At 37.1% G+C, this 24,601-nt stretch overlaps 1 protein-coding gene across 1 annotated transcript in view; it reads right to left on the bottom strand.

Annotated features, from left to right (window-relative positions):
* HMCN1 (hemicentin 1) overlaps positions 1 to 24,601 on the bottom strand; it is a 519,438-nt gene that overhangs the window by 39,545 nt on the left and 455,292 nt on the right. Inside the window, exons 94-101 of the mRNA XM_060035358.1 lie at positions 21,307 to 21,456; positions 20,879 to 21,016; positions 19,566 to 19,687; positions 18,708 to 18,945; positions 13,272 to 13,334; positions 11,739 to 11,858; positions 10,720 to 10,854; positions 1,398 to 1,511 (exon numbers count right to left, since the gene is read on the bottom strand). Of these exons, the coding sequence (XP_059891341.1) occupies positions 1,398 to 1,511; positions 10,720 to 10,854; positions 11,739 to 11,858; positions 13,272 to 13,334; positions 18,708 to 18,945; positions 19,566 to 19,687; positions 20,879 to 21,016; positions 21,307 to 21,456 (1,080 nt within the window). The remainder of the gene's footprint in view (positions 1 to 1,397; positions 1,512 to 10,719; positions 10,855 to 11,738; positions 11,859 to 13,271; positions 13,335 to 18,707; positions 18,946 to 19,565; positions 19,688 to 20,878; positions 21,017 to 21,306; positions 21,457 to 24,601) is intronic.

Genomic DNA, 24,601 nt, shown 5'->3' with positions numbered 1-24,601 from the left:
TAGATCAATGACACAAGATAGAAAGCCCAGAGATAAATCCACACACCTATGGTCAACTAATCTATGATAAAGGATGCAAGGATATACAATGGAGAAAAGACAGTGTCTTCAATAAGTGGTGCTGGGATAACTGGACAGCTACATGTAAAAGAATGAAATTAGAACACTCCCTAACACCATACACAAAAATAAACTCAAAATGGATTAGAGACCTAAATGTAAGACTGGACACTATCAAAGTCTTAGAGGAAAACATAGGAAGAACACTCTTTGACATAAATCACAGCAAGATCTTTTTTGATCCACCTCTTAGAGTAATGGAAATAAAAACAAAAATAAACAAATGGGACCTAATGAAACTTAAAAGCTTTTGCACAGCAAAGGAAACCATAAATAAGATGAAAAGAGAACCTTCAGAATGGGAGAAAATATTTGCAAACGAATCAACCGACAAAGGATTAATCTCCAAAATACATAAAGAGCTCATGCAGCTCAATATTGAAAAAAGAAACAACCCAATCCAAAAATGGGCACAAGACCTATATAGACATTTCTTCAAAGAAGACATACAGATGGCCAAGAAGCACATGAAAAGTTGCTGAACATCACTAATTATTAAAGAAATGCAAATCAAAACTACAATGAGGGATCACCTCCCACCTGTTAGAATAGACATCATCTGAATATCTACAAACAAATACTGGAGAGGGTGTGGAGAAAAGGGAACCATTTTGCACTGTTGGTGGGAATGTAAATTGATATAGCCACTATGGAGGACAGTATGGAGGTTCCTTAAAAAAGTAAAAATAGAATTACCATATGATCCAACAATCCCACTACTGGGCATATACCCAGAGAAAACCATAATTCAAAAAGACACATGCAGCCCAATGTTCACTGCAGCACTATTTACAATAGCCAGTTCATGGAAGCAACCTAAATGCCCATCGACAGTTGCATGGATAAAGAAGATGTGGTACATATATACAGTGGAATATTAGTCAGCCATAAAAAGGAACGAAACTGAGTCATTTGTTGAGACGTGGATGGATCTAGAGACTATCATACAGAGTGAAGTAAGTCAGAAAGAGAAAAACAAATATCGTATATTAATGCATGTATGTGGAACCTAGAAAAATGGTACAGATGAACTGGTTTCCAGGGCAGAAGTTGAGACACAGATGTAGAGAACAAACGTATGGACACCAAGGGGGGAAAGCGGTGGGGGGGTGGGGATGGTGGTTTGCTGAATTGGGTGATTGGGATTGACACGTATACACTGATGTGTATAAAACTGATGATTAATGAGAACCTGCTGTATAAAAAAATAAATAAAATTAAAAAAAAAAAGAAGTTACAAAGATGTTACTGCTTTGAATTCATAGCCCTCTTCTTACCCACACATTTTCTGCCTTTGAGTTGATACCCAGGTTCACATCCACAGTGAAAACTTCCTATGGCATTGAAACAGTGGTGGTGACAGGGGCTGGATTCTTGACATTCATTAATATCTGTTAAAGAAAACAAAACTTGCTTCACATGCTGTTAGAAAACTTGGCTTAATTTATCCCAAATGTTAAATATTTTAGTGATCATGATGTTTAAGATCTTCCCTAAAAAGAATCCAATTGAAGTGCTCTCAAGGATCTGCTGGATAATTGATAGAATTAACTGCTGGAGAAGGTTATTCTCTTCAACACTACTCCAAGGTAGAAGGTTGCTAGTGATTCAGAACTATGTTGATGCAAAACTTCTCTATTTTAACTATTTTATTTACCATATGGCTCCCATTCCAGTTTCTAGGAACTTTTAGCCCTGGAATGTTGCGGACAGACTGGAGTACTGAAGGTAGAAAAAAATAATAATAATAAAGTTAAGTCTTCTGCAACAACTTTTGCAATTTGACCCTTCTTCCCAATTTTTGCTGCTGTTAGTCTGCTGCAGGTGTTTATCACCTTGCACTCAAATGACTGCAGCAACTTTAGCTTTTCTCCTCATTTGTAGTCACTGCCAAATTAATCTTCCTGAACACCATCTAGGTCATAGTGCAATGGAAAAAAAACCCTGCAGGCATGAATTCCCCTGCAGGCATGAATTCCCCAAACTTGTGTGCACCTGCCTGTATTTTGTAACTTTTCCCCTTTCCTTCCTTTCATTCCAGAAAAAGGGAGACCACTCCTTCCATTTAAGAAGAGTTCCTCTATTTGAGTTTTTGATCTCTGCAGCCCATCTCCTCCTTCCTCATCACGATGACTGTGGTCCACTGATCATGCCCTCCTCTTCTGTATTTTTAATGCCCTTCTCCTTACTGTCATCTTTCCCACAACCCTGCAGACATAATCAACTCTTTCCTATCCCAACAAAATTCCTCTCTCAGGTCTCTACTCACCTCAAGCTCCTGCCACTTTATTGTTCTATTACAAATCCTCAAAAGAACAATCTCACCATATTTTAGGCTCTTCATGTTCTAATCTTACATTCCCAAGTTCGAGATTTCCAATGTCTTATTTTGTTCTTGTTTTCTATTTCAGATTTTCTAATTTAATCTTTCAAAATCTGTACATGTCACATAAATGCACAAATATGATAACATGTTTTTTAAGTTTAATTTTTATTTTATATTGGGCTACAGTTGATTTACAATGTTGTGTTAGTTTCAGTTGTACAGCCAAGTGGTTCAGTTGCACATATACATATATCCATTCTTTTTCAGATTCTTTTCCCATATAGGTTATTACAGATTATTGAGTAGAGTTCCATGTGCTTTACAGTAGGTCTTTTTCAATTACCTATTTTATATATATTAGTGTATATATGTTAATCCCAAACTCCTAATATATCCCTCCCCTGACCACCTCTCCCCTTTGGTAACCATAAGTTTGTTTGCGAAGTCTGTGAGTCTGTTTGTTCTGCAAATAAGTTCATTTGTATCATCTTTTTAGATTCCACGTATAAATGATACCATATACTATTTATCTTTCTCTTTCTGACTTACTTCACTTAGTATGATAATCTCTAGGTCCATCCATGTTGCTGCAAATGGCATTATTGCATTCTTTTTTATGGCTGAGTAATATTCCATTGTATATACGTGCCACATCTTCTTTACCCATTCCTCTGTCAATGGACATTTAGCCATTCCATATCTTGGCTATTGTAAATAGTGCTGCAATGAACATTGGGGTGCATGCATCTTTTCGAAGTATGGTTTTCTCTGGATATATGTATGGTTTCTCCATACAGTTTTCCATAGTGGTTGTACCAGTTTACATTCCTACCAACAGTATAGGAGGGTTCCCTTTTCTTCACATCCTCTCTAGCATTTATTTGTAGACTTTTTAATGATGGCCATTCTGACTGGTGTGAGGTGATACCTCATTGGAGTTTTGGTTTGCATTACTCTAATAATTAGTGATATATAGCATCTTTTCATGTGCTTTTTGGCCATCTTTATGTCTTCATTAGAGAAATGTATATGTAGATCTTCTGCCCATTTTTTGATTAGGTTGTTAGTTTTTTCATATTGAGCTGCATGAGCTGTTTGTATATTTTGAGGTTTATCCCTTGTTGGTTACTTTGTTTGTAAATATTTTCTCCCATTCTGTGGGTTGTGTTTTCATTTTGTTTATGATTTCCTTTGCTGTGCAAAACTTTTAAGTTTAATTAGGTCCTATTTGTTTATTTTTGCTTTTATTTTCATTACTCTAGGAGGTGGATCCAAAAAGATGTTGCTGTGATTTATGTCAAAGAGTGTTCTTCCTATGTTTTCCTCTTAAAAGTTTTATAGTATCTGGTCCTACGTTTAGGTCTTGAATTCATTTTGAGTTCATTTTTGTGTATGGTGTTAGAGAATGTTTTAATTTCACTCTTTTACATGTAGCTGTCCAGTTTTCCCAGCTCCACTTATTGAAGAGACTGTCTTTTTTCCATTGCATAGTCTTGCCTCCTTTGTCATAGATTAATTGACCATAGGTTGTGTAGGTTTATTTCTGGGCTTTCTATCCTGTTCCATTGACCCATATTTCTGTTTTTGTGCCAGTACTATACTGTTTTGATTACAGTAGCTTTGTAATATAGTTTGAAGTTAGGGAGCCTGATTCCTCCAGCTCTGTTTTTCTTTCTCAGGATTGCTTTGGCTATTCAGGGACTTTTGTGCTTCCATACAAATTAAAAAATTTTTTTGCTCTACTTCTGGGAAAAATGCCAGTGGTAGTTTGATAGGGATTGCACTGAGTCTGTAGATAGTTCTGAGTAATATAGTCATTTTGACAGTATTGATTCTTCCAATCCAAGACCACAGTATATCTTTCCATCTGTTTGTGCCATCTTCAATTTCTTTTATCAGCATTTTAGTTTTCAGAGTACAGGTCTTTTGTCTCCTTAGGTATGCTTATTCATAGGTATTTAATTCTTTTTGATGCGATGGTAAATGAGACTGTTTCCTCTTTCTGATCTTTCATTGTTAGTGTATAGAAATGCAACAGACTTCTGTGTATTAATTTTGTATCCTGCAACTTTACCAAATTCATTGAGCTCTAGTAGTTTTCTGGTAGCAAAATCTTTAGGATTTTCTATGTATAGTATCACTTTAACTGCAAACAGTAACAGTTTTACTTTTTGGAATTTTTTACTCTTTGGATTTCCAATTTGGATTCCTTTTACTTCTTTTTATTCTCTGATTGCCATGGCTAGGACTTCTAAAAGTATATTGGATAAAAGTGGTGAGAGTGGATGGACATCCTTGTCTTGTTCCTGACCTTAGAGGAATGCTTTCAGTTTCACCACTGAGTACAATGTTAGCTGTGGGTTTGTCATATATGGCCTTTCTATGTTGAGGTAGGTTCTCTCTATGCCCCCTTTCTGGATGGAGCATTTTTATCATAAAGGGGTGTTGAATTTTGTCAAAAGTTTTTCTGCATCTATGGAGATAATCATATGGCTTTTATTCTTCAATTCGTTACTGTGGTGTATCATACTGATTGATTTGTGCATACTGAAAAATCCTTGTATCCCTAGGATAAATCCCAATTGATCATGGTGTATGATCCTTTTAATGTATTGTTGAATTCAGTCTGCTAGTGTTTTATTGAGGATTTTTGCGTCTATGTACATCAGTGATATTGGCCTGTAATTTTCTTTTTTTGTAGTATCTTTATCTGGTTTTCGTATCAGGGTGATGCTGGACTTGTAGAATGAGTTTGGGAGTGTTCCTTCTTCTACAATTTTTTGAAACAGTTTCCAAAGGATATGTGTTAACTCTTCTCTAAATGTTTGATAGAATTTGCTTCTGAAGCCATCTGGTTCTGGACTTCTGTTTGTTGGAAGTTTTTAAATCACAGTTTCAACTTCAGTACTTGTGATTGGTCTGTTCATATTTCCTATTTCTTCCTGATTCAGTCTTGGGAGATGGTACCTTCCTACGAATTCATCTGTTTCTTTTAGGTTGTCCATTTTATTGGCATCTAGTTGCTTGTAGTAGTCTCAGGATCCTTTGTATTTCTGTGGTGCCCATTGTAACTTCTTCTTTTTCATTTCTAATTTTATTGATTTGGGCCCTTTCCCTTTTTTTTCTTGATGAGTCTGTCTAAAGTTTTATCAATTTTGTTCATCTTTTCAAAGAACCAGCTTTTAGTTTCTTTGATCTTTTCTGTTGTTTTCTTCATCTCTATTTCATGTATTTCTGCTCTGATCTTTATGATTTCTTTTCTTTTACTAACTTTTGCTTTTGTTTGTTCTTCTTTTTCTAGGTGCTTTAGGTGTAAAGTTACATTGTTTTTTTGAGATTTTTGTCTCTTGAGGTAACATTGTATTGCTATAAACTTCCCTCGTAAACTGCTTTTGCTGCATCCCAAAGTTGCTGGATTGTTGTGTTTCTGTTTTCATTTGTCTCTAGGTATTTTTTGATTTCCTCTTTGATTTCTTCAGTGATCCATTGGTTGTTTAGTAACATATTATCTAGCCTCCAGGTGTTTCTGTTTTTTGCAGTTTTTTTTCTTGTAGTTGATGTCTAATCTCATAGCATTGTGGTTGTTAAAGATGCTTAATTTCAGTTTTCTTAAATTTACTGAGGTTTGGTTTCTGGCACAGCATGTGATCTATTGTGGAGTATGTTCCATGTGAACTTGAAAAGAATGTGTATTCTGCTGCTTTTGGATGGAGTGCTTAAATATTAAGTCCATCTTGTCTAATGTGTCATTTAAGGGCTGTGTTTCCTTATTGATTTTCTATCTGAGTGATCTGTCCGTTGAGGTAAGGGGGGTGTTAGAGTCCCCCACTACTATTGCGCTACTGTCGATTTCTCCTTTTATAGCTGTTAGCATCTGTCTTACATATCAAGGTGCTCCTATGTTGGGTGCATATATATTTACAATTGTTATATCTTCTTCTTGTATTGATCCCTTCATCATTATGTAGTGTCCTTCTTTGTCTCTTATAACAGTCTTTATTTTATTTTTTTTTCCTGCTGTACGCAGGGCCTCTCACCGCTGTGGCCCCTCCCATCGCGGAGCACAGGCTCTGGACGTGCAGGCTCACTGGCCCAGCCGCTCCACGGCATGTGGGATCCTCCCGGACCGGGGCACGAACCCGCGTCCCCTGCATCGGCAGGCGGACTCCCAACTACTGCGCCACCAGGGAAGCCCAACAGCCTTTATTTTAAAGTCTATTTTGTCTGATATGAGTTTTGCTGCTCTAGTTTTCTTTTGATTTCTGTTTGCCTGGAATACCTTTTCCCAACGTCTCACTTTCAGTCTGTACATGTCCCTTAGTCTGAAGTGGGTTTCTTGTAGACAGCATATGTATGGGTCTTGCTTTTGTATCCATTAAGCCAATCTATGTGTTTTGGTTGGAGCATTTAATACATTTACATTTAAGGTAATTATCGATATTAATGTTCTTATTGCCATTTTGTTAATTGTCTTGGATTTGTTTTTGTACGTCATTTCCCTTCATTTCTCTTTTGTTCTTTTCTGTTGTGATTTGATGACTATCTTAGAGTTGTGTTTGGATTGCTTTTTCTTTTTTGTATGTGTATCTATTGTAGATTTTTGGTTTGTGGTTACCATGATGTTTTGATATAGCAATCTATCTATCTATCTATCTATCTAAGATTATTTTAAGTTGCTGGTCTCTGAATTTCAAATGCATTTCTAATGTACTGCATTTGTACTCTCCTCACGATTGCTGGTTTTGATGTCATATTTGTGTGTAGATGATTTGCTACCTTTACAGAATGTTTGCCTTTACTGGTGAGCTTTCCCATTCATAATTCTTTTGTTTCTAGTTGTGGCCTTTTCTTTTCTGCCTAAAGAAGTTCCTTTAGCATTTGTTGTAAAGCTGGTTTGGTGGTGCTAAATTCTCTTAACTTTTGCTTGTCTGTAAAGCTTCTGATTTCTCTATTGAATCTGAACAAGAGCCTTGCTGGGTAGAGTATTCTTGGCTGTAGGTTTTTCCCTTTCATCACTTTAAATATATTGTGCCACTCCCTTCTGGCTTGCAGAGTTTCTGCTAAAACATCAGCTGATAACTGTATGGGGATTCCCTTGTATGTTATTTGTTGCTTTTAATATTTTCTCTTTGTGTTTAATTTTTGTCAAGTTGATTAATATGTGTCTTGGTGTGTTCCTCCTTGGGTTTATCTTGTATGGGACTCTGTGCTTCCTGGACTTGAGTGAGTGTTTCCTTTCCCCTGTTAGTGAAGTTTTTGGCTATTATTTCTTCAAATATTTTCCCAGGCCCTTTCTCTCTCTTCTCCTTCTGGGACCCCCTTTAATGCGAATGTTGGTGTGTTTAGTGTTGTCCCAGAGGTCTCTTAAACTGTCCTCATTTCTTTTCATTCTTTTTTCTTTATTATGTTCTGCAGCAGTGATTTCCACTCATCTCTCTTCCAGCTCACTTATTCGTTCTTCTGCCTCATTTATTCTGCTATTGATTCCTTCCAGTGTATTTTTCATTTCAGTTATTGTATTGTTCAACTCTGTTTGACTTTAAATCTTCTAGCTCTTTGCTAAACATTTCTTGTATCTCAGTCTGTGCCTCCATCGTTTTTCTGAGATCTTGGATAATCTTTACTCTCATTACTCTGAAGTCTTTTCAGGCAGATTGCCTATCTCCACTTCACTTAGTTGTTCTTCTGGGGTTTTATCTTGCTCCTGTGTCTGGAATATATTTCTGTTCCACCTCATTTTGTCTAACTTTCTGAGTTTGTGGTCTCCTTTTCTCAGGCTTCAGTACTGTAGTTCTTCTTGCTTCTGGTGTCTGCTCCTTGGTGGGTTAGGTTGGTCCAGAGGCTTGTGCAGGCTTCCTAATGGGAGGAACTGGTGCCTGCCCACTGCTGGTGGAGCTGGGTCTTGTCCCTCTGGGCAGGGCCATGTCAAGGGGTGTGTTTAAAGGTGGCTGTGGATTCAGGATGACTTTAGGCAGCCTGTCTGTCTGCTGATGGGTAGGGCTGTGTTCCTGTCTTGCTGGTTGTTTGGCCTGAGGTGTCCCAGCACTGGAGCCTACAGGCTGTTAGGTGGGGCCAGTTCTTGCTGCCAAGTCCTCTGGGAGAACTCACATTGATGAATATTCCCTGGGGTCTTTGCCTCCAGTGTCCTTGCCCCCACAGTGAGCCACAGCTGACCCCCACCTCCCTGGGAGATCCTCCAAGACCTGCAGGTAGGTCTGGCTCAGGGTCCTATGTAGTCACTGCTTTGCCCTGGGTCCCAGTGCATGTGAAACCTTATGTGCACCCTTCAAGAGTGGAATCTCTGTTTCCCTCAGTCCTGTGGAGCTCCTGCACTCAAGCCCCAAAGGTGTTCAAAGCCAAATGTTCTGGGGGCTACTCCTCCCAATGCCAGACCCCCAGGCTGGGGAGCCTGATGGGGAGCTCAGAACTATCACTCCTGTGGGAGAACCTCTGTGATATAATTATTTTCCAGTTTGTGAGTCACCCACTCAGTGGGTATGGGGTTTGATTATATCATGGAAGCACCCCTTCTATCATCCAGTTGTGGCTTCTTCTTTGTCTTTGGATGTAGAATATCTTTTTTGGTAGGTTCTTTTGGTAGGTCATTTTTGTCGATGTTTCTTCAGCAGGTAGTCATGATTTTGGTGTTCTCATGAGAGGAGGTGAGCTCAAGTCCTTCCACTCTGCCATCTTGTCTCCTCCCTGATCTGTGATCATATACTTTTAAAAGATTTTCTTAGTGCCGTTTTTTCTTCTTCTTTCACTTGGCTTCCCTTGTCCTCCCCTTGTCCACCAAAGCCAACTTACATTAACAATCTAATATAAATAATAACATATCTCTTTTATGTAAACCTATATCTCTTCCTAAATATATAAATCCATTTCCTTTTTCTTTGGTTATTGTTTGTTTTCCAGTCACATAATCTTTTCTACACAAGTTGCATACACGCTTTCATATCTTTGTGTTCTCACTCAACAACGCCTCATGGAAATTCTAAGCCAAACAGTTGAGCTTCATTCCATTCTTTTTAATGGCAGCATAGTGGTTCATGGTATAGATGTACCATAATTCATTCATTCTTTCTACTATTAAGAATTTCATTTTGCATCCAGTGTTTCTTCCTCTGGAAAATCCTGATAGCAGCTTTATTCATAATTGCTAAAATTTGTAAGTGCCAAGATGTCCTTCAGTAGAATGGATATATAAACCGTGGTACATTCATACAATGGATTATTTTTCAGCACTAAAAAGAAATAAGCTATCAAGCCATGAAAAGACATAGAAGAATCTTAAATGTATATTACTAAGTGAAAGACGCCAATCTGAAAAGGCTACATACTGCATCATTCCAACTACATGACATTCTAGAAAAGGTAAAGCTAGAGAGACAATAAAAAGATGACGGGCTTCCCTCGTGGTGCAGTTGTTAAGAATCCACCTGCCAGTGCAGGGGACATGGGTGTGAGCCCTGGTCCGGGAAGATCCCACATGCTGTGAAGCAACTAAGCCTGTGTGCCACAACTACTGAGCCTGCACGCTACAACTACTGAAGCCTGCGTGCCTGGAGCCCAAGCTCTGAAACAAACAGAAGCCACTGCACTTTATACATATATATAAAGATGAGTGGTTTCTGGAGGTTGGGGGAGGAAAGGATGACTGACTAGGTGGAACACAGAAGATTTTTAGGGCAAGGAAACTATTGTGTATGATACTATAATGGAGGATATATGACATTATTCATTTGTCTAAACCCACAGAATATACAACACCAGGAGTGAATCCTAATGTAAACAATGGACTTTGGGTGGTAATTATGTGTTAATGTAGGTTTATCCTTGGTTAAAAAAAAAAAAAAAAAAAAAGTACCAGTCTGGTGCAGGATGTTGGTAGCAGGGGAGGCTGTGCATGAGTTGGGGCAGGGAGAATATGGAAAATCTCTTTACATTCTACTCAAATTTGCTGTGAATCTAAAACTGCTCTAAAATAATAAGTTCTATTAAAGAAGTCCTGCAGTAAATAGTCTTATGAAATGAGTTTTATTAAATAGATTCTATTAAGATCATGCTGTATGATCTCTTCTCTCAAATATTACAGGCAAGTTTTATTCAAAACCACTTTGTTACAAATACTTAAAATAGCCATGGCATATTACATTTAAACATTTTACTAAGAAGCTCAATCCATTAAAGAGAGTTTACTCTAAGTGATTCAACAGGCAGGGGTTTTAATCTGTGATACAGTGAAGATAAAGCAAGGGACTCCATTTGTATACCTTGACAACTCAGCCCATCACTGGTTCTTCGAAAGCCAATTCCACAGCGGACCACACAGTGATAGGATCCAATGGTATTGTCACAATCCTGACCGGCATGGCAAGTGTGTCCACTCAAAGCGCACTCATCAATATCTGCAACAAAGTGAGTCATTCAACTAGGGGGAACTGAAGAAAACCAACCAAAGAACCTGTTGTGAAACAGGGATAAGAAAAGCAATGAATGACACTTGAAATATACAAGAGCAAAAATGGCGAATTTTGGGGGTGTGTCATTTCAGGTGGGTTGAGTAGCTGACAAGCTCATAGCAGGACAGTGTGATGTCTTCACAGACCAAGCCATCCAACAGACCACTTATAAATTAGGTGGCTGAAAAAAGGTACTTCTCCTTTCTGACATCTCAGTTTTTTCATCTGTAAAATGAGGATAATAATATCCACCTCTCAGCATTGCTTTGAAAATTAAATAATGTTTATGGTGCCCAGTCCATACTGGACATTCCATAAAAGTTACTCCTATGCCCCTGCTCTCTCTCTCTTTAGCATTTAGAAGGGGGTCTCCTTGGGCATAGAGGGAGAAATCCTTTCTTCTTTTCATCATTTTTAGTTTATTATACAACTAGGCTCTTATACAAGTTCTAACTTTGAAGCATACCTGGAATCTGATAGAAAAGTGTGTTCTTCTTTAACATACCATGATTGTGCAATTTACTAAATTTCTTTATAACCTCTTCCTTCCTACTTTTATCCCTGTAAAAGAAGTATGGTAATAGTCCTGCCTGCCTCTTCTCATTGTGTTGTGGGGATTGAGTGAGTCACTACAGGCATTCCTGCCCACAGAGCACCCCATATGAAGGCAGTGTGTGAGCAGTATTCCCTCTTCCTTACTTTTTCAACTTAATGAAGGTGGGGGCAGAAAGAGTAGGAAAGAAGAGCACTGGTCTACCACGCTTTTCCTAGGTCAGAGACTGCCATGTCCACTGCTTAAATGTGTTGATTAGACTTAGCTTTGTGACTACCTTGACAAGTTCTTCCATCCACAGCTATAGTGAGGCCTTTTGGGCAGGAGCAATAATAAGTTCCCATGGCATTGTGACAGATATGGGAGCAGGGATTCCCTGCTGCACATTCATCTTCATCTGAAAGAAGAAACAAAAAGACCCAATCAGTATGAAGAAGCCCTACTTTCAAGGAGTTATTAAAGTTGGTGAAAAGAGTTGCTTATAGAGGCCAATGAATGAATCAAATGTAACAGGAAATGCTCTAAGTGCCACAGGATGGAAACACAAAATAAAAATTAATTTGGGGTCCTCAAATTATCTGAGAGTGAATAAATGGTTAGATTAATTCTAAAACAACAATGATGACAGCTAAGATATAATAACAATTTATTGTGATCTAAATGCTTTTTACCTACATTAACTCATTCCTCAACATTCCTAGGAGCTAAGTATTTTTATTCCTATCTTCATTTGCATGATAAAACTGAGGAACAAAGAGGTTAAGTAAATTGCTCAAGGTCACATAGGTTATTATTCGAAGAGCTGGGATTTGAACCTGGTCAGAAGAGGTTAAGTAAATTGCTCAAGGTCACATAGGTCATTATTTGCAGAGCTGGGATCTGAACCTGGGCAGTGTAGTTTCTAAAGACCACCTTTTTACCACTATACTACATTACATTGCCTACCAGCAAAAAGAAAGGCACTGTGGGGCTTCCCTGGTGGCTCAGTGGTTAAGAATCTGCCTGCCAGTGCAGGGGACAGGGGTTTGAGCCCTGATCCAGAAAGATCCCACATGCTGCAGAGCAACTAAGCCCGTGTGCCACAACTACTGAAGCCCACATGCCTAGAGCCCGTGCTCCACAAGAGAAGCCACCACAATGAGAAGCCCACGCACCGCAACGAAGAGTAGCCTCCACTTGCTGCAACTAGTGAAAGCCCATGTGCGGCAACAAAGACCCAACGCAGCCAAAAATAAAAAAAATAAATACATAAATTTATTAAAAAAAAAAAAGCAAGGCACTACGTATGCTAACTTGAGCTCCTCAAGTCATTTACTTAGCTATTTACTTATCCGTGACCCTCTTGCACAGGTACTTGGATGGCACAAGGCTGCTTTAGTCATTAGTCCTCCACCCACAATCCAGCCCTATCCTACGATTAAGCAATTCTCAGGTTAGGTGACTTAGAGATGAATTACTGCTGTTCCACATTCATGGCAATCAGGTGGCCAGACGAAGTCCAGTGTTTTGTCCCTGTGTTCCCTCTACCCCTTTACTTGACCAAGATCCTTGACACACTTGATTGTGGACTAATCGGAAGAGCAAGGGCTTTGTATCTATCTTAAATTCAAATCTAGCTCTGCCACTAGATAGCTGAGTGATCTTAGGCAGTTAACTTCTTCACATCTCAATTTCTTCACCTGTAAAATGGGACATTTATAGGACTGTTGTGATTCTTAAATATCTAGCAAAATGACAGTAAATGTCTATTAAATGGTAGCATTAACAGCTTAATAAAAAATAAAAATGAATAATTTATTTCCATACTTACCAGCACAAAAGGGTCCAACTGAATCTAAGGCAAACCCAGAGGGGCACTGATTACTGCGATCTCCTACCATAGAGAGAAAAGCAAAATTAACTGGCTTGTTAGAACATTAGCATCTTGTTTCTCCCCAGGACCATCTTCTCTGGGAACATATGCCAAGGATGGAACACATGACATAGCAAATGCAATAGGTGAAAACAAGCAGAATGGAAAAGTTTTACTGTTTCTCAACCAAGAACTAAATGAATCATAATACAGAGATTGTTGGCAAGCAGCCAGCCACTGGAAGCAGATTTTCTGTTTAAGTTGTTTACATTAATCAAAAGAAAATTAATTACTCTTTGATAATGAAAAAGGATCCAAATCAATATGAATGCCAGGCATAACCACAGGCAAAGTCCTATTCTTCCAGCCATTTACTTATTCTGTTTGTTCTAGAAGTAGGATTGCTATTTTGAAGCCACTTAAAATAACTTATGCCAGTGAAAAACAAACTCTAGTGAAGAAACCCTCTCCTTTTGTAGATCTCCTCCATTTGTACTGTGAAGAATCTGGGTCTAAGTCCTCCTAGGTATAACCAAGTGTTTTCCTTCCTGGTAGTCAAAGCAAGAAGAAACAGGCATATCATTATAGCAATAGAATAGATTTAAGTTAGATGTCAGAAAAAAAACTATTAACAAGAATAAATAGGTTAGGGAATCTCCTTGGAAAGTAACTCTGTTTTGACCGGTGTTAAGCCGTTTAGCAAATATTTTTCAAATGTTATTGAGATGCAAAAACTTAAATGAAACATTTTTCAAGTTAACAAAGTAATCTCACACACACACACATACACATACCTTAAAAGACAATCATTGATATAACAGGTATAGCAGATTTCTCTCAAGGGAAATTTTATGTTCAGTTCATATTCAATCTCTTAGAAATTATCTTAGATTTTCCTTCAATTCTAAATGCATGAAACTGTTTATTTTTACTATTGTTTTAGGTGCTCTTCATAGAGGGAGTCTGGGCATTCATTAATTTTTCAGATTCATTCTACTTTGGAGAGTCTCAATTACAATATTATTTAAGCCCTGCTGAGAACATGAAACTGTTCAAAACTCTTCTGTACATTCATATATTTGGAGGGTGGAAGAAACATGCTCCAATGAAAATATTTCCTTGACTAGAAAGCTAGAGCCCTACTTGCTATTTCTAGGCAATCAAATTGCTATAAACCATGAAGCGAAAGCAGAGAGGTTCATGATCCATTTCCACCCTGAGTGTAAACATGACCCTGAGAGCATCCAAGCCTTCCTGCACCTTCAAGGGAATGGGGACAGGATGGATGGGATAGAAACGTCCGGAGCGTGTTGCTAAATGATTGTTGAGTGTTATACAGTACTGTGAGCTTCATGTGCTGTATTTCGAATGAAACCTCAGAACTGCCCTACTCCCATCATAACCAATTTTCAGATGAAGAATCTGAGACTGAGGACATGTAAACTGCTTAAAGTCAAAGTGCTAATATAATCTGGAGCAAGGATTTAGATGCAAGTCTGTGGGACTTTCAACCACTGAACTCAAGAATACAATTCAGGTGGTGATTATAATTCATGCTTCATTTTTATTTACTATTCAAACATTTCTTAATGCAGCCAGTATGTTGTGTACAGCACTGTGTTGGGGACGTAGTTGTGGAAAAATGTGTAACGTAAACATAAATTATTATCTGATAGAAGCTTTAGATTTCTGGTTCTAAATGGGGAGATATCTTCCATGGAGTGGCATCTGGGAAGGTTTTTGGGAGAGACTTTGGTTGTCATTATAATGACATGATTTAATAGGGAAGCCTATTTAAATTTAGGGAGTGGAGAAGACCCTGGGGAAGGTTTTAAGTATTGCAATGTGTGGGATAACGATGCAAGATGAAGATGTGTCCCTTGCCCTGAAAAATTGTCGTGGAAGCGAGAAAGCTGTTTGTAATTATCTAAGGCTAGAACCATCTTCCATATATTAAACGGTTTCTTTGTGTGATTAAAATATACAATGAACTTTCCAGAAATGCAGCTGTCATATAAATGGGTGGTTGATTGTACATTGTTTTATTCAGAACATTACCAAGAATTACTCAATGTTTTTTAAAAAAAAAAATCACACTGGGCCTCTAAATATTGGTTCAGCCATGTAAATACTTCTCTCTTAACTTCCAGTGTAGTAATGTCTAAAGATTTTCATATTGAAATAATATTTTGTTATCAACTATTTTCCTTTTATTTATTCTTTCTGTTGTAATTAAATCATGTTATTTTGAATTATATTATGATTTACTTTTTGACATAGTAGGGAGACAATACAAAATATTTGTTTGTGTTACAGTAATGTATAATTGTAGAGACTTTAAAAAGTATAAAATTCCCTGTAACCTTGTCACTTGGAACAAACTACTGCCAAGATTTTGGTGCTTTTCCCTGCAGTCACTTCCATCAGTATATACTTCAAAAAATTAAGTTAGGATCCTTTACAGACTAACAGTTGCCAAACTTTACTGATCGTAAAATCTCTTGGAGAGCTTATTAAAAATATAGATCCCTCTGGTCCTACCGCAGTCAGAATTGCCAAGGAAGAAGCCTGGGAATCTGTGTTTTTAACCAGTATAAAGGTTTCCTTACAATCACTGTGATGTGGGCAACCCAGGTTTGGATCATATTGTGTACTATTTTTCAATGATTGTTATGTCATGTACATTCTCCTTTGTCACTTGTTTATAGCTATATTTTCAATACCTAGAGCAGTATCTGGTATACAGTAGGTACTCAATTATTTTTAAATGAATAAATAAGCAATCATTAGAATACTTTTGAAGGAATATTTAGTTTAAGAGTTTATCATACATCTGTGCCATCATTTACATATTTACCTCTTTCAGGACATTTATTCTTGGCCATTTCTGTGATTTTCTTAGGGCAGACTCCTAGAATGAGATAACTAAAAAGATGTGAACATTTGAGAGGCTACTGATACATACTGTTTTCCAGAAATGTCAAATCTACAATCTCTGCTGGCAGTGTAGGAGGGTATTTGTTTCCTATACCTCTCCACTACTGAGTGGTCATCCTATATTTTAATCTCTGACAATGACAACTGGAAAACGGAACCTCATTGTTTTAATTTATATTTCTTTGCTTATTAATGAGGTACAGTTTTTCACATTTATTTTGTCATTATTATTTCTTCCTTTGTGAATTTCCTGTTCACAGATTATGTATTTTTCTATTGGGGTATTTGCCTTTTTCTTATTGATTTTTAAGGTTCTTATATATATTAAGGGTAATCATAGTTGTCCATAATATGTAATGCAAGTAAGTTTAAATATACGCAAAGAAAAACTATATATTTTGTTTTTCTCCCATGAGGAAGCTTTAAAAATTTTATTTGTAGTTAAATTTCTTTTATCTCCTTCTGATTAATTTGTAAAACTATAAATATTTTTTATAACTATATTTTGAAAATAATTTAATTTTAAAGATATGAATTCATATAATTTTAAAAAATTTCTATATTTGTGAATTGTCTTGACTAGTAGTTTCCAAATGCCAGAGTAAAGACCGCTTACAATAGAATCATTTAATTTTAAAGATATAATTTTTAAAAATTTCTATATTTGTGAATTGTCTTGACTAGTAGTTTCCAATGCCAGAGTAAAGACCGCTTACAATAGAATCATTTAGGGGCTGTGTTAAAAATACAGACTCCAAGGCCCTACCTTAGACTAGCTAAACTAAAATCTTTGTACCTAGAAATCTGAACTTTCTTCAAGCTCTCTGCAATTCCAATTGCATTGTAACCATAGGTTTAGTCTAGACCCAACAAAGAGAAAGAATGTGCTGGTCAAGCAACTAAGAATGCAAGCTTGCTCCCTGGTGGTCAAAGAAATTGCAGGTACACAATTCTTGCAACTCACAGGAACAATATCAACAACAAATGGGCACCTACATCAGATGTAATTCATAGAATTATAGCATCCAAGGATAGTAAGGGGTTTTAAATGTCCTGTAATGTTTCCTTCTATTGTGGGACCCAAGTCCCAAGGAAGGTCTTAAACCATAAAGACTTTCAAGCACGACTGGGTAGAAAGTATACATGACTTTTCAAAAATCACTTTAATGTCTCTGGTCCCAGATGATACAAATTCATTTTTAACTAAAGTCTTGTGCTAAGTTATCTTTTAAAAAATTATATGGAGTACTGGAAAAAGTAGAAACAGAGGTTAACTTTGAAAAGTAAGTATTACTGGGGAAAAGAAAACAAAATTCTTCATTCCAGTGGCTCTTTTCTTTAGTCCAAGTTACCTTAACATGCATGACAATAGTAAAATGAGGTGGTGGTGACATGTGGTTGGAGTAGGTGTAGGGCTACGGGTTCTACTGGCTATGAGGCTTTGTGAATCTGTGATTAGCTCAAAAAAAATGTGAATATACTCCTACATTACTATGACCTTAAATTTGATGAAGCAGTTCAGATAGATGCTGAAGAAGAAAACAGGCACATGCACAACTGATGAAAGCAAGAGTAAACAGTGAAAATGAATTTTAAGTGTATGTGCTGAGCATGATAAGCAAAATGACGGTTAAAATCTACTTGCATCTATTTTAGGAAAGCCAGCACAAAGCGAAACACATACATTCACCAGGCCACTCTGAATCATTTGAAGTGTCTCATGGGAGCCTAAAGTTCAAAGCTAAAGTCATTCAAACAGTTAGTGCCTATACCATAACCACATGCAAGTATCTCCTAGCATCAAAACCCCGCAGGATATGGAATGCTAATTGTCGTGTTGCCTCTTACAACTGAAAAGGAAATCTCAGAGTATAGACACATCAAAAAATCTCAGAGTATAGACACATCAAAGCACCACACAGCATAGGGAGACTGCTGAGATCAAGGGAAAGCAGTTCAAAAGTTATAATTTCCAAGAACAATAAATGACAGCTGAAATGATTGCCTCCCGGGTTTTAAAAGCTGCTTTTAAAATATGGAAACTTTTTTTGGCTAGTTTAGGTTAAGATACACCTTTACATCATGCTTCAGGAATTAAAAAAATTCTGTCAAATATAAGATTCAGAACAAGAACAAATGGACTTTATTGCCCAAAGAAAAATCGTTGACAGAGGATATATTTTTAAACCTCTCTGTGTATATAGGCTAGAACAGTAACAACTCCACTATGCCATCTGAAGATGCCTATTAGTAAATTAAATGTACTAGAATGCCAATGGGATTGGCCTTACCACAGGACTTCACCTACGAAACATGGGCAACACACATGAAAAACATGTTATCGTGTTCAGTCTATACCTTAATATCCTTATTTTGAATGGCATCAATGCGATTCTTTTACCCATTTAGAAAGGACTGCATAGCTTAAAGAGCTGTACTTTCCTTTAACCAAATTACCTTTGGAAATTGAAGCATGGATTTTAAAACCCAATGTCTCTTCTAACTGGTTGTAGTCAGATTCCACAGAGGATGCATGAAGTGTTTCTACCAAGAAAGGCATTCTTCCCTGTGCCTCATCATAGAAAACAGTGTGGTTCCATGTGTATGGGACGCTGATGCCATCAACGGTGAACAGCCGGGTTGAGTAGGCATACAGCTGCCCAGGACCTGTTTGAATGTAGTCCTCTGTGTAATCCTAAGAAAGACAGTACAGATTTGAGGATTAGCATGGCTCATCCTATTTTTTTTTCTTGAGGGTACTATGAGATGTAGAATGAGATTAAAAAAAAAAAAGGCTTAGGGGATAAAAATATATAATTCTAAATAAAACTGTAATTGTACAGTAGTGTTCAGGAACTAAAATTTGAACCTTTTAATTGTAAATACCTTAGTTTCATAATTTTAGTGTCATAAGTTATACTTTAATAAGGGATTCAGTTGTAGGTCAAAAAAAAATGTGAAAGGATGATTGTTACCATTCTTTAATTTCTGGAATACTTCTAAGGATGGTCTACAAAAACTTTAATGCAAGAATTAGTATTCTCTTTGTCTACAGAAAGTTAAACAAATGGCTTAAATCAACAAAGCTGTGATCTTGGTCCTGATAAGCAAGGTAATAAAACTACTAAGAGCTTATAAAGACTTGTCCGTAAAGATTTTTAAACAAAGACCAGATAGCCATTCCTAACTTCAGTGGTTTAGACATTTACTCCCCAAAATGAACAAGGGGAACTACACAAGTTTTCTGCACTCTTTTACTCCTACTCTTATTGTTACTCCAATAAACAGCGAAGGCAAGTTATCCTAGCATTTTACCTTCACAGTGACTTCAGCAGGTGACTGCAGCTGCAGGACATAGCCACTCACAACGATATCTACCAGCAGAGCTCCATCGGAATCCAAGCCCCGCGCAATGTGAGTCATCCGCAAGATTTCTCCTAGGAATTAGAATTTGTTCATTTCAATAGTAATATATATATATATGGTTTGTGTAAGCACAGAGCGGATTTACTTTATATACCAGTTCAGCTTTGTTATTGTACTTCAAACTTGATTAAACACAGATCATAAGAGAATTAAATTAGCACTTCGTCCCTAAATTAAAGACTTAGGTTGATTGAATTAAGTTGATTCTAAAATCTCTTTTTTTGTGGCAAAAATGTAGCCTATGATTAGGTGAAGGATTCCACACTTTTAACTCACAAGCAAGAGAAAGGCAGTTCTACAAAAATGGATCGCTTGTCTGTGAGAAGGGATAGAAAGCTTGACCAGGCAGACTGGCAATAGCCACAAGTCTGGCCCCAGGGCTTTGTTCTTTCGGATGCTTTAAGAAGTTGCAAAGGGGATCTTCATTGCCGCGTGCGGGATGTCCCATGTGCCACAACTAAGACCTGGCACAGCCAAATAAATAAATATTTTAAAAATACTTAAAGAAAAATAAGAAGTAGCAAAGGGGCATCTGAAAAATAAGAAGTAGCAAAGGGGCATCTTTGTAAGTGGATTGCCATACAGAGACCCACATGTCTTCTGGGCTTATTAAAGCTATGCCCTCCCTCAGCCCTTCTTTCTCAAAGATCACTGCTGCTGAGCTGACCACCTTCAAAGATGTTAGAAATGGAGGTCTATAAAAAGCTGTAGACCCTTGGAAAGGGCCATGAATTGCTAATAAGTATTAAGACTAAGGATAAAGTGAAAAGTGTTTAGATTTGCTTGTTTTCATTTCCATTTTTTTGATTAAAGAATCTCTATAAGATATCCTAATTGACTCTCAGTTTCATAGACAAAAGGCTTTAATTAATATTAGCAATGGCTCATCTTCCTGCTGTTTGGCCTTCAAAACCCTCTCTAAGGATTTAAAGAGAACAGATACAGGAAAGATGATGAAAAAAAAGCTTTCAGACTATAAAAATCACTATACTATTTGAAAACACATGGCCTCTTATAGACCCACGTCAGTAAAAGTTTATAGGAAAATATAAACTTGCTTTTATATCATTTATGCTAAGATGGCAACAAAACTTTGAAATTATTCTCTGTGGGAACATATAATGTATTTTTCTTAACCATCAACATTTAAAGCAATCATATTTTTAAATAGTAATAGAATAATAAGTTCAGCTGGTACTAACCAGTTGCAAATTCCACTTGGGTTTCTCTCTTGAAGACCGCATTGGTGAGGGTAAAGCCATTGACTGCTTCTCCTATTTCCTTTGCCGTTGTCCAATAAATGGGATTTAGAATGGAAATTATCTTTCTCATTGCTGGACCTAGAGAAAAAGGGATAAATAAGATATCAGAGCAAAATATTTACAGTCCATTATTATTATTCATAGCATGTTATTCAAAAGGATGAATCCTAAATAAACTTGAATAACAACAAAATAAATATCAGTATCTCATGTGTCTTTAAGTGTTTACCACTGGGATAAAACTAAGGACTATTATACTGATCATGTAGTAGTAGCATCCTCTAGAAATTTTAATAATAGGTGAAAAAGAAAAATATATGTTTTTAAAAAGAGGCTTATTAACAACTTCTGTAAGCAAAGAGACTTACCAAGACTGCGAGGTACATTGGTAATTCTGGCATGTATTATTTTGGTATCAGAGTTTGGGCTATCTGTTACTGTGGCGTTAAGGAAAGCAATTCCAAATTCGACATCATTAATACTTCCAATAACACTTCCTCTGGCTCGCTGGGGCCCACCTATTGCGGGAAGAAAAAACATTCTTGGATAAGGGAACAATTTCATCAACATTACATGGGAGAAAAGAAAGCCAGTATTCAAAGATGCTCCAAGTCTTCTCTCAAACATTTAAAAGATCATATGACATCTGAATTTAAGAGTGAAATACATAAGATTTCAAAACATTCTACTCTCATGTAACACTCATCAACCCATATAAATCTAGGATCCTTCCAATCTACGTACATCATAGTATTAATTCACAGTCCAAAGAATTCAATCGGCACCCAGTCCCAAAGCCTAAATAAAGTATGTATTTGGTGATGGTGATGAAATAATGATAATAACGAGAGTTTATTGAGCATGTCATGCGTGCTACAGTAAGCACTTAATATGCATTAACTCTTTAAATTCTAGCAAACATCCTATAAGGTAGTTTTAAACAGCCACAGTTTGCAGACTAGGAAAATAAAGTTCAGAGAAATCAAGTGACTTTTCCCATGATTACCCAGCTAAGAGGCAGTAGAGTGAGGATATAAACACAGATCTGCTTGTCATCAAAACACATATTCTTTCATCTATTGCCTCCTTCAAGAGAACATGGAGGGGAAAGGAGGGATCGCCAACAAAACAGCTCCAAAGTCTTGTGACAGGTCACTGTCAACATAAATGTGAAGTATCTAAGGGTTATTGTTTGTCTTGAGTTTCAGATCAAGGGCTTACCAAGCTCTTCATATTACAAATATATTGGAAAATGTTTAACTTGAGAAAAATTTGAGAAGAATATTGTACTTTTAACATTGTTGCAAAATTCATACCAAGACAATTATGTTGAAAAACAATCATACAATCTTTTAAAAGTAACTCTACAGTAATTTTATGCCTTCTTTCCATTGTTCAACAAAATTATTGGTTACTAACACAGAACTGGTGGTTAAGGAGTACATGCTTTGACAAGAGAGGGAAACGTACTGGGAAGAGGCTAACAGTTAAATTTTAAAATATTCATTATTTAATGCCTTTTAATTGAATATATTTTAAAACAATCGCTAGGTGGTTCAGATATTGTTATCATGTATTATATACTGGGGAGAAATACAATTGTATTCAGTCTGAGAAAAGTCAATAAGTAAAGTGTTTCACCATTTTAATTTGCATTATTTTACTAGTGAGAGAAAACATTTTTTTCACATTGATTCACCCTTCATGTTCTGGATTATATTCATTTGTTCATCAAGTACTGAGGATAGAATGGTAAGAAAGAAAATAAAAAAGACATGAAGCCTGCCTTCATAGCACTTATGTCTGAATAGGGGAGATAAACATTAATTAGAATTCCACAAATAAATGTAAAAATGAAATGTATATCTTAATGAATAGGATATCTACTACTCAGGGAAGTCTGAGAAGGGGGTAAAAATAGTTCGAAGATCTGAAGAAAGTTAAGGTCTTAGCAAAGTCAAGGAAGGCAGGAAAAGGGCTTTCCTTGTAGAGGAAACAGCATGTGTCACCCTTTTGGGAGGTGGTGGCTTGTCACATCTGAGAAGCCAAGAGTAGCGAGCTTAGTGGGTGATGGGAAACATGCAGCAAGATGATGCAGGAAAGTACACAGGAGGGCCAGTCAGGACCTGGTCGGCTCCATTTGTTCTTATCCTTAGTCCTAAGCAGGGTGAGAGAAGGGTAGAAGGATTACTAATTTACTTAGTTCTCTGGATCATTACTAAGGAGCATGGCCTCTCTAGTCTCACAGAGGAACCTCCATTAGCAGAGAGGCTTCCTAAAATCATAATAAGGCCACAGACACCCCAAAACACACCACCAGACGTGGACCTGCCCACCAGAAAGACAAGATCCAGCCTCATCCACCAGAACACAGGCACTAGTCCCCTCCACCAGGAAGCCTACACAACCCACTGAACCAACCTTAGCCACTGGCGACAGACACCAAAATCAACAGGAACTACGAACCTGCAGCCTGCAAAAAGGAGACCCCAAACACAGTAAGATAAGCAAAATGAGAAGACAGAAAAACACACCGCAGATGAAGGAGCAAGATAAAAACCCACCAGACCTAACAAATGAAGAGGAAATAGGCAGTCTACCTGAAAAAGAATTCAGAATAATGATAGTAAAGATGATCCAAAATCTTAGAAATAGAATAGACAAAATGCAAGAAACATTTAACAAGGACCTAGAAGAACTAAAGATGAAACAAACAATGATGAACAACACAATAAATGAAATGAAAAATACTCTAGAAGGGATCAATAGCAGAATAACTGAGGCAGAAGAACGGATAAGTGACCTGGAAGATAAAATAGTGGAAATAACTACTGCAGAGCAGAATAAAGAAAAAAGAATGAAAAGAACTGAGGACAGTCTCAGAGACCTCTGGGACAACATTAAACGCACCAATATTCGAATTATAGGGGTCCCTGAAGAAGAAGAGAAAAAGAAAGGGACCGAGAAAATAATTGAAGAGATTACAGTTGAAAACTTCCCTAATATGGGAAAGGAAATAGTTAATCAAGTCCAGGAAGCACAGAGAGTCCCATACAGGATAAATCCAAGGAGAAATACACCAAGACACATATTAATCAAACTGTCAAAAATTAAATAAAAAGAAAACATATTAAAATCAGCAAGGGAAAAACAACAAATAACACACAAGGGAATCCCCATAAGGTTAACCGCTGATCTTTCAGCAGAAACTCTGCAAGCCAGAAGGGACTGGCAGGACATATTTAAAGTGATGAAGGAGGAAAAACCTACAACTAAGATTACTGTACCCAGCAAGGACCTCATTCAGACTTGATGGAGAAATTAAAACCTTTACAGACAAGCAAAAGCTGAGAGAGTTCAGCACCACCAAAGTAGATTTACAACAAATGATAAAGGAACTTCTCTAGGCAAGAAACACAAGAGAAGGAAAAGACCTACAATAACAAACCCAAAACAATTTAGAAAATGGGAATAGGAACATACATATCGATAATTACCTTCAATGTAAATGGATTAAATGCTCCCACCAAAAGACACAGACTGGCTGAATGGATACAAAAACAAGACCCGTATATATGCTGTCTACAAGAGACCCACTTCAGACCTAGGGACACATACAGACTGAAAGTGAGGGAATGGAAAAAGACATTCCATTCAAATGGA

This window comes from Delphinus delphis, chromosome 1 (genome assembly GCF_949987515.2).
Source record: "Delphinus delphis chromosome 1, mDelDel1.2, whole genome shotgun sequence".
NCBI classification, from domain to species: domain Eukaryota; kingdom Metazoa; phylum Chordata; class Mammalia; order Artiodactyla; family Delphinidae; genus Delphinus; species Delphinus delphis.
Note: the sequence above shows the minus strand (reverse complement) of the source record. Positions and strands in the feature narration are given on the sequence as shown.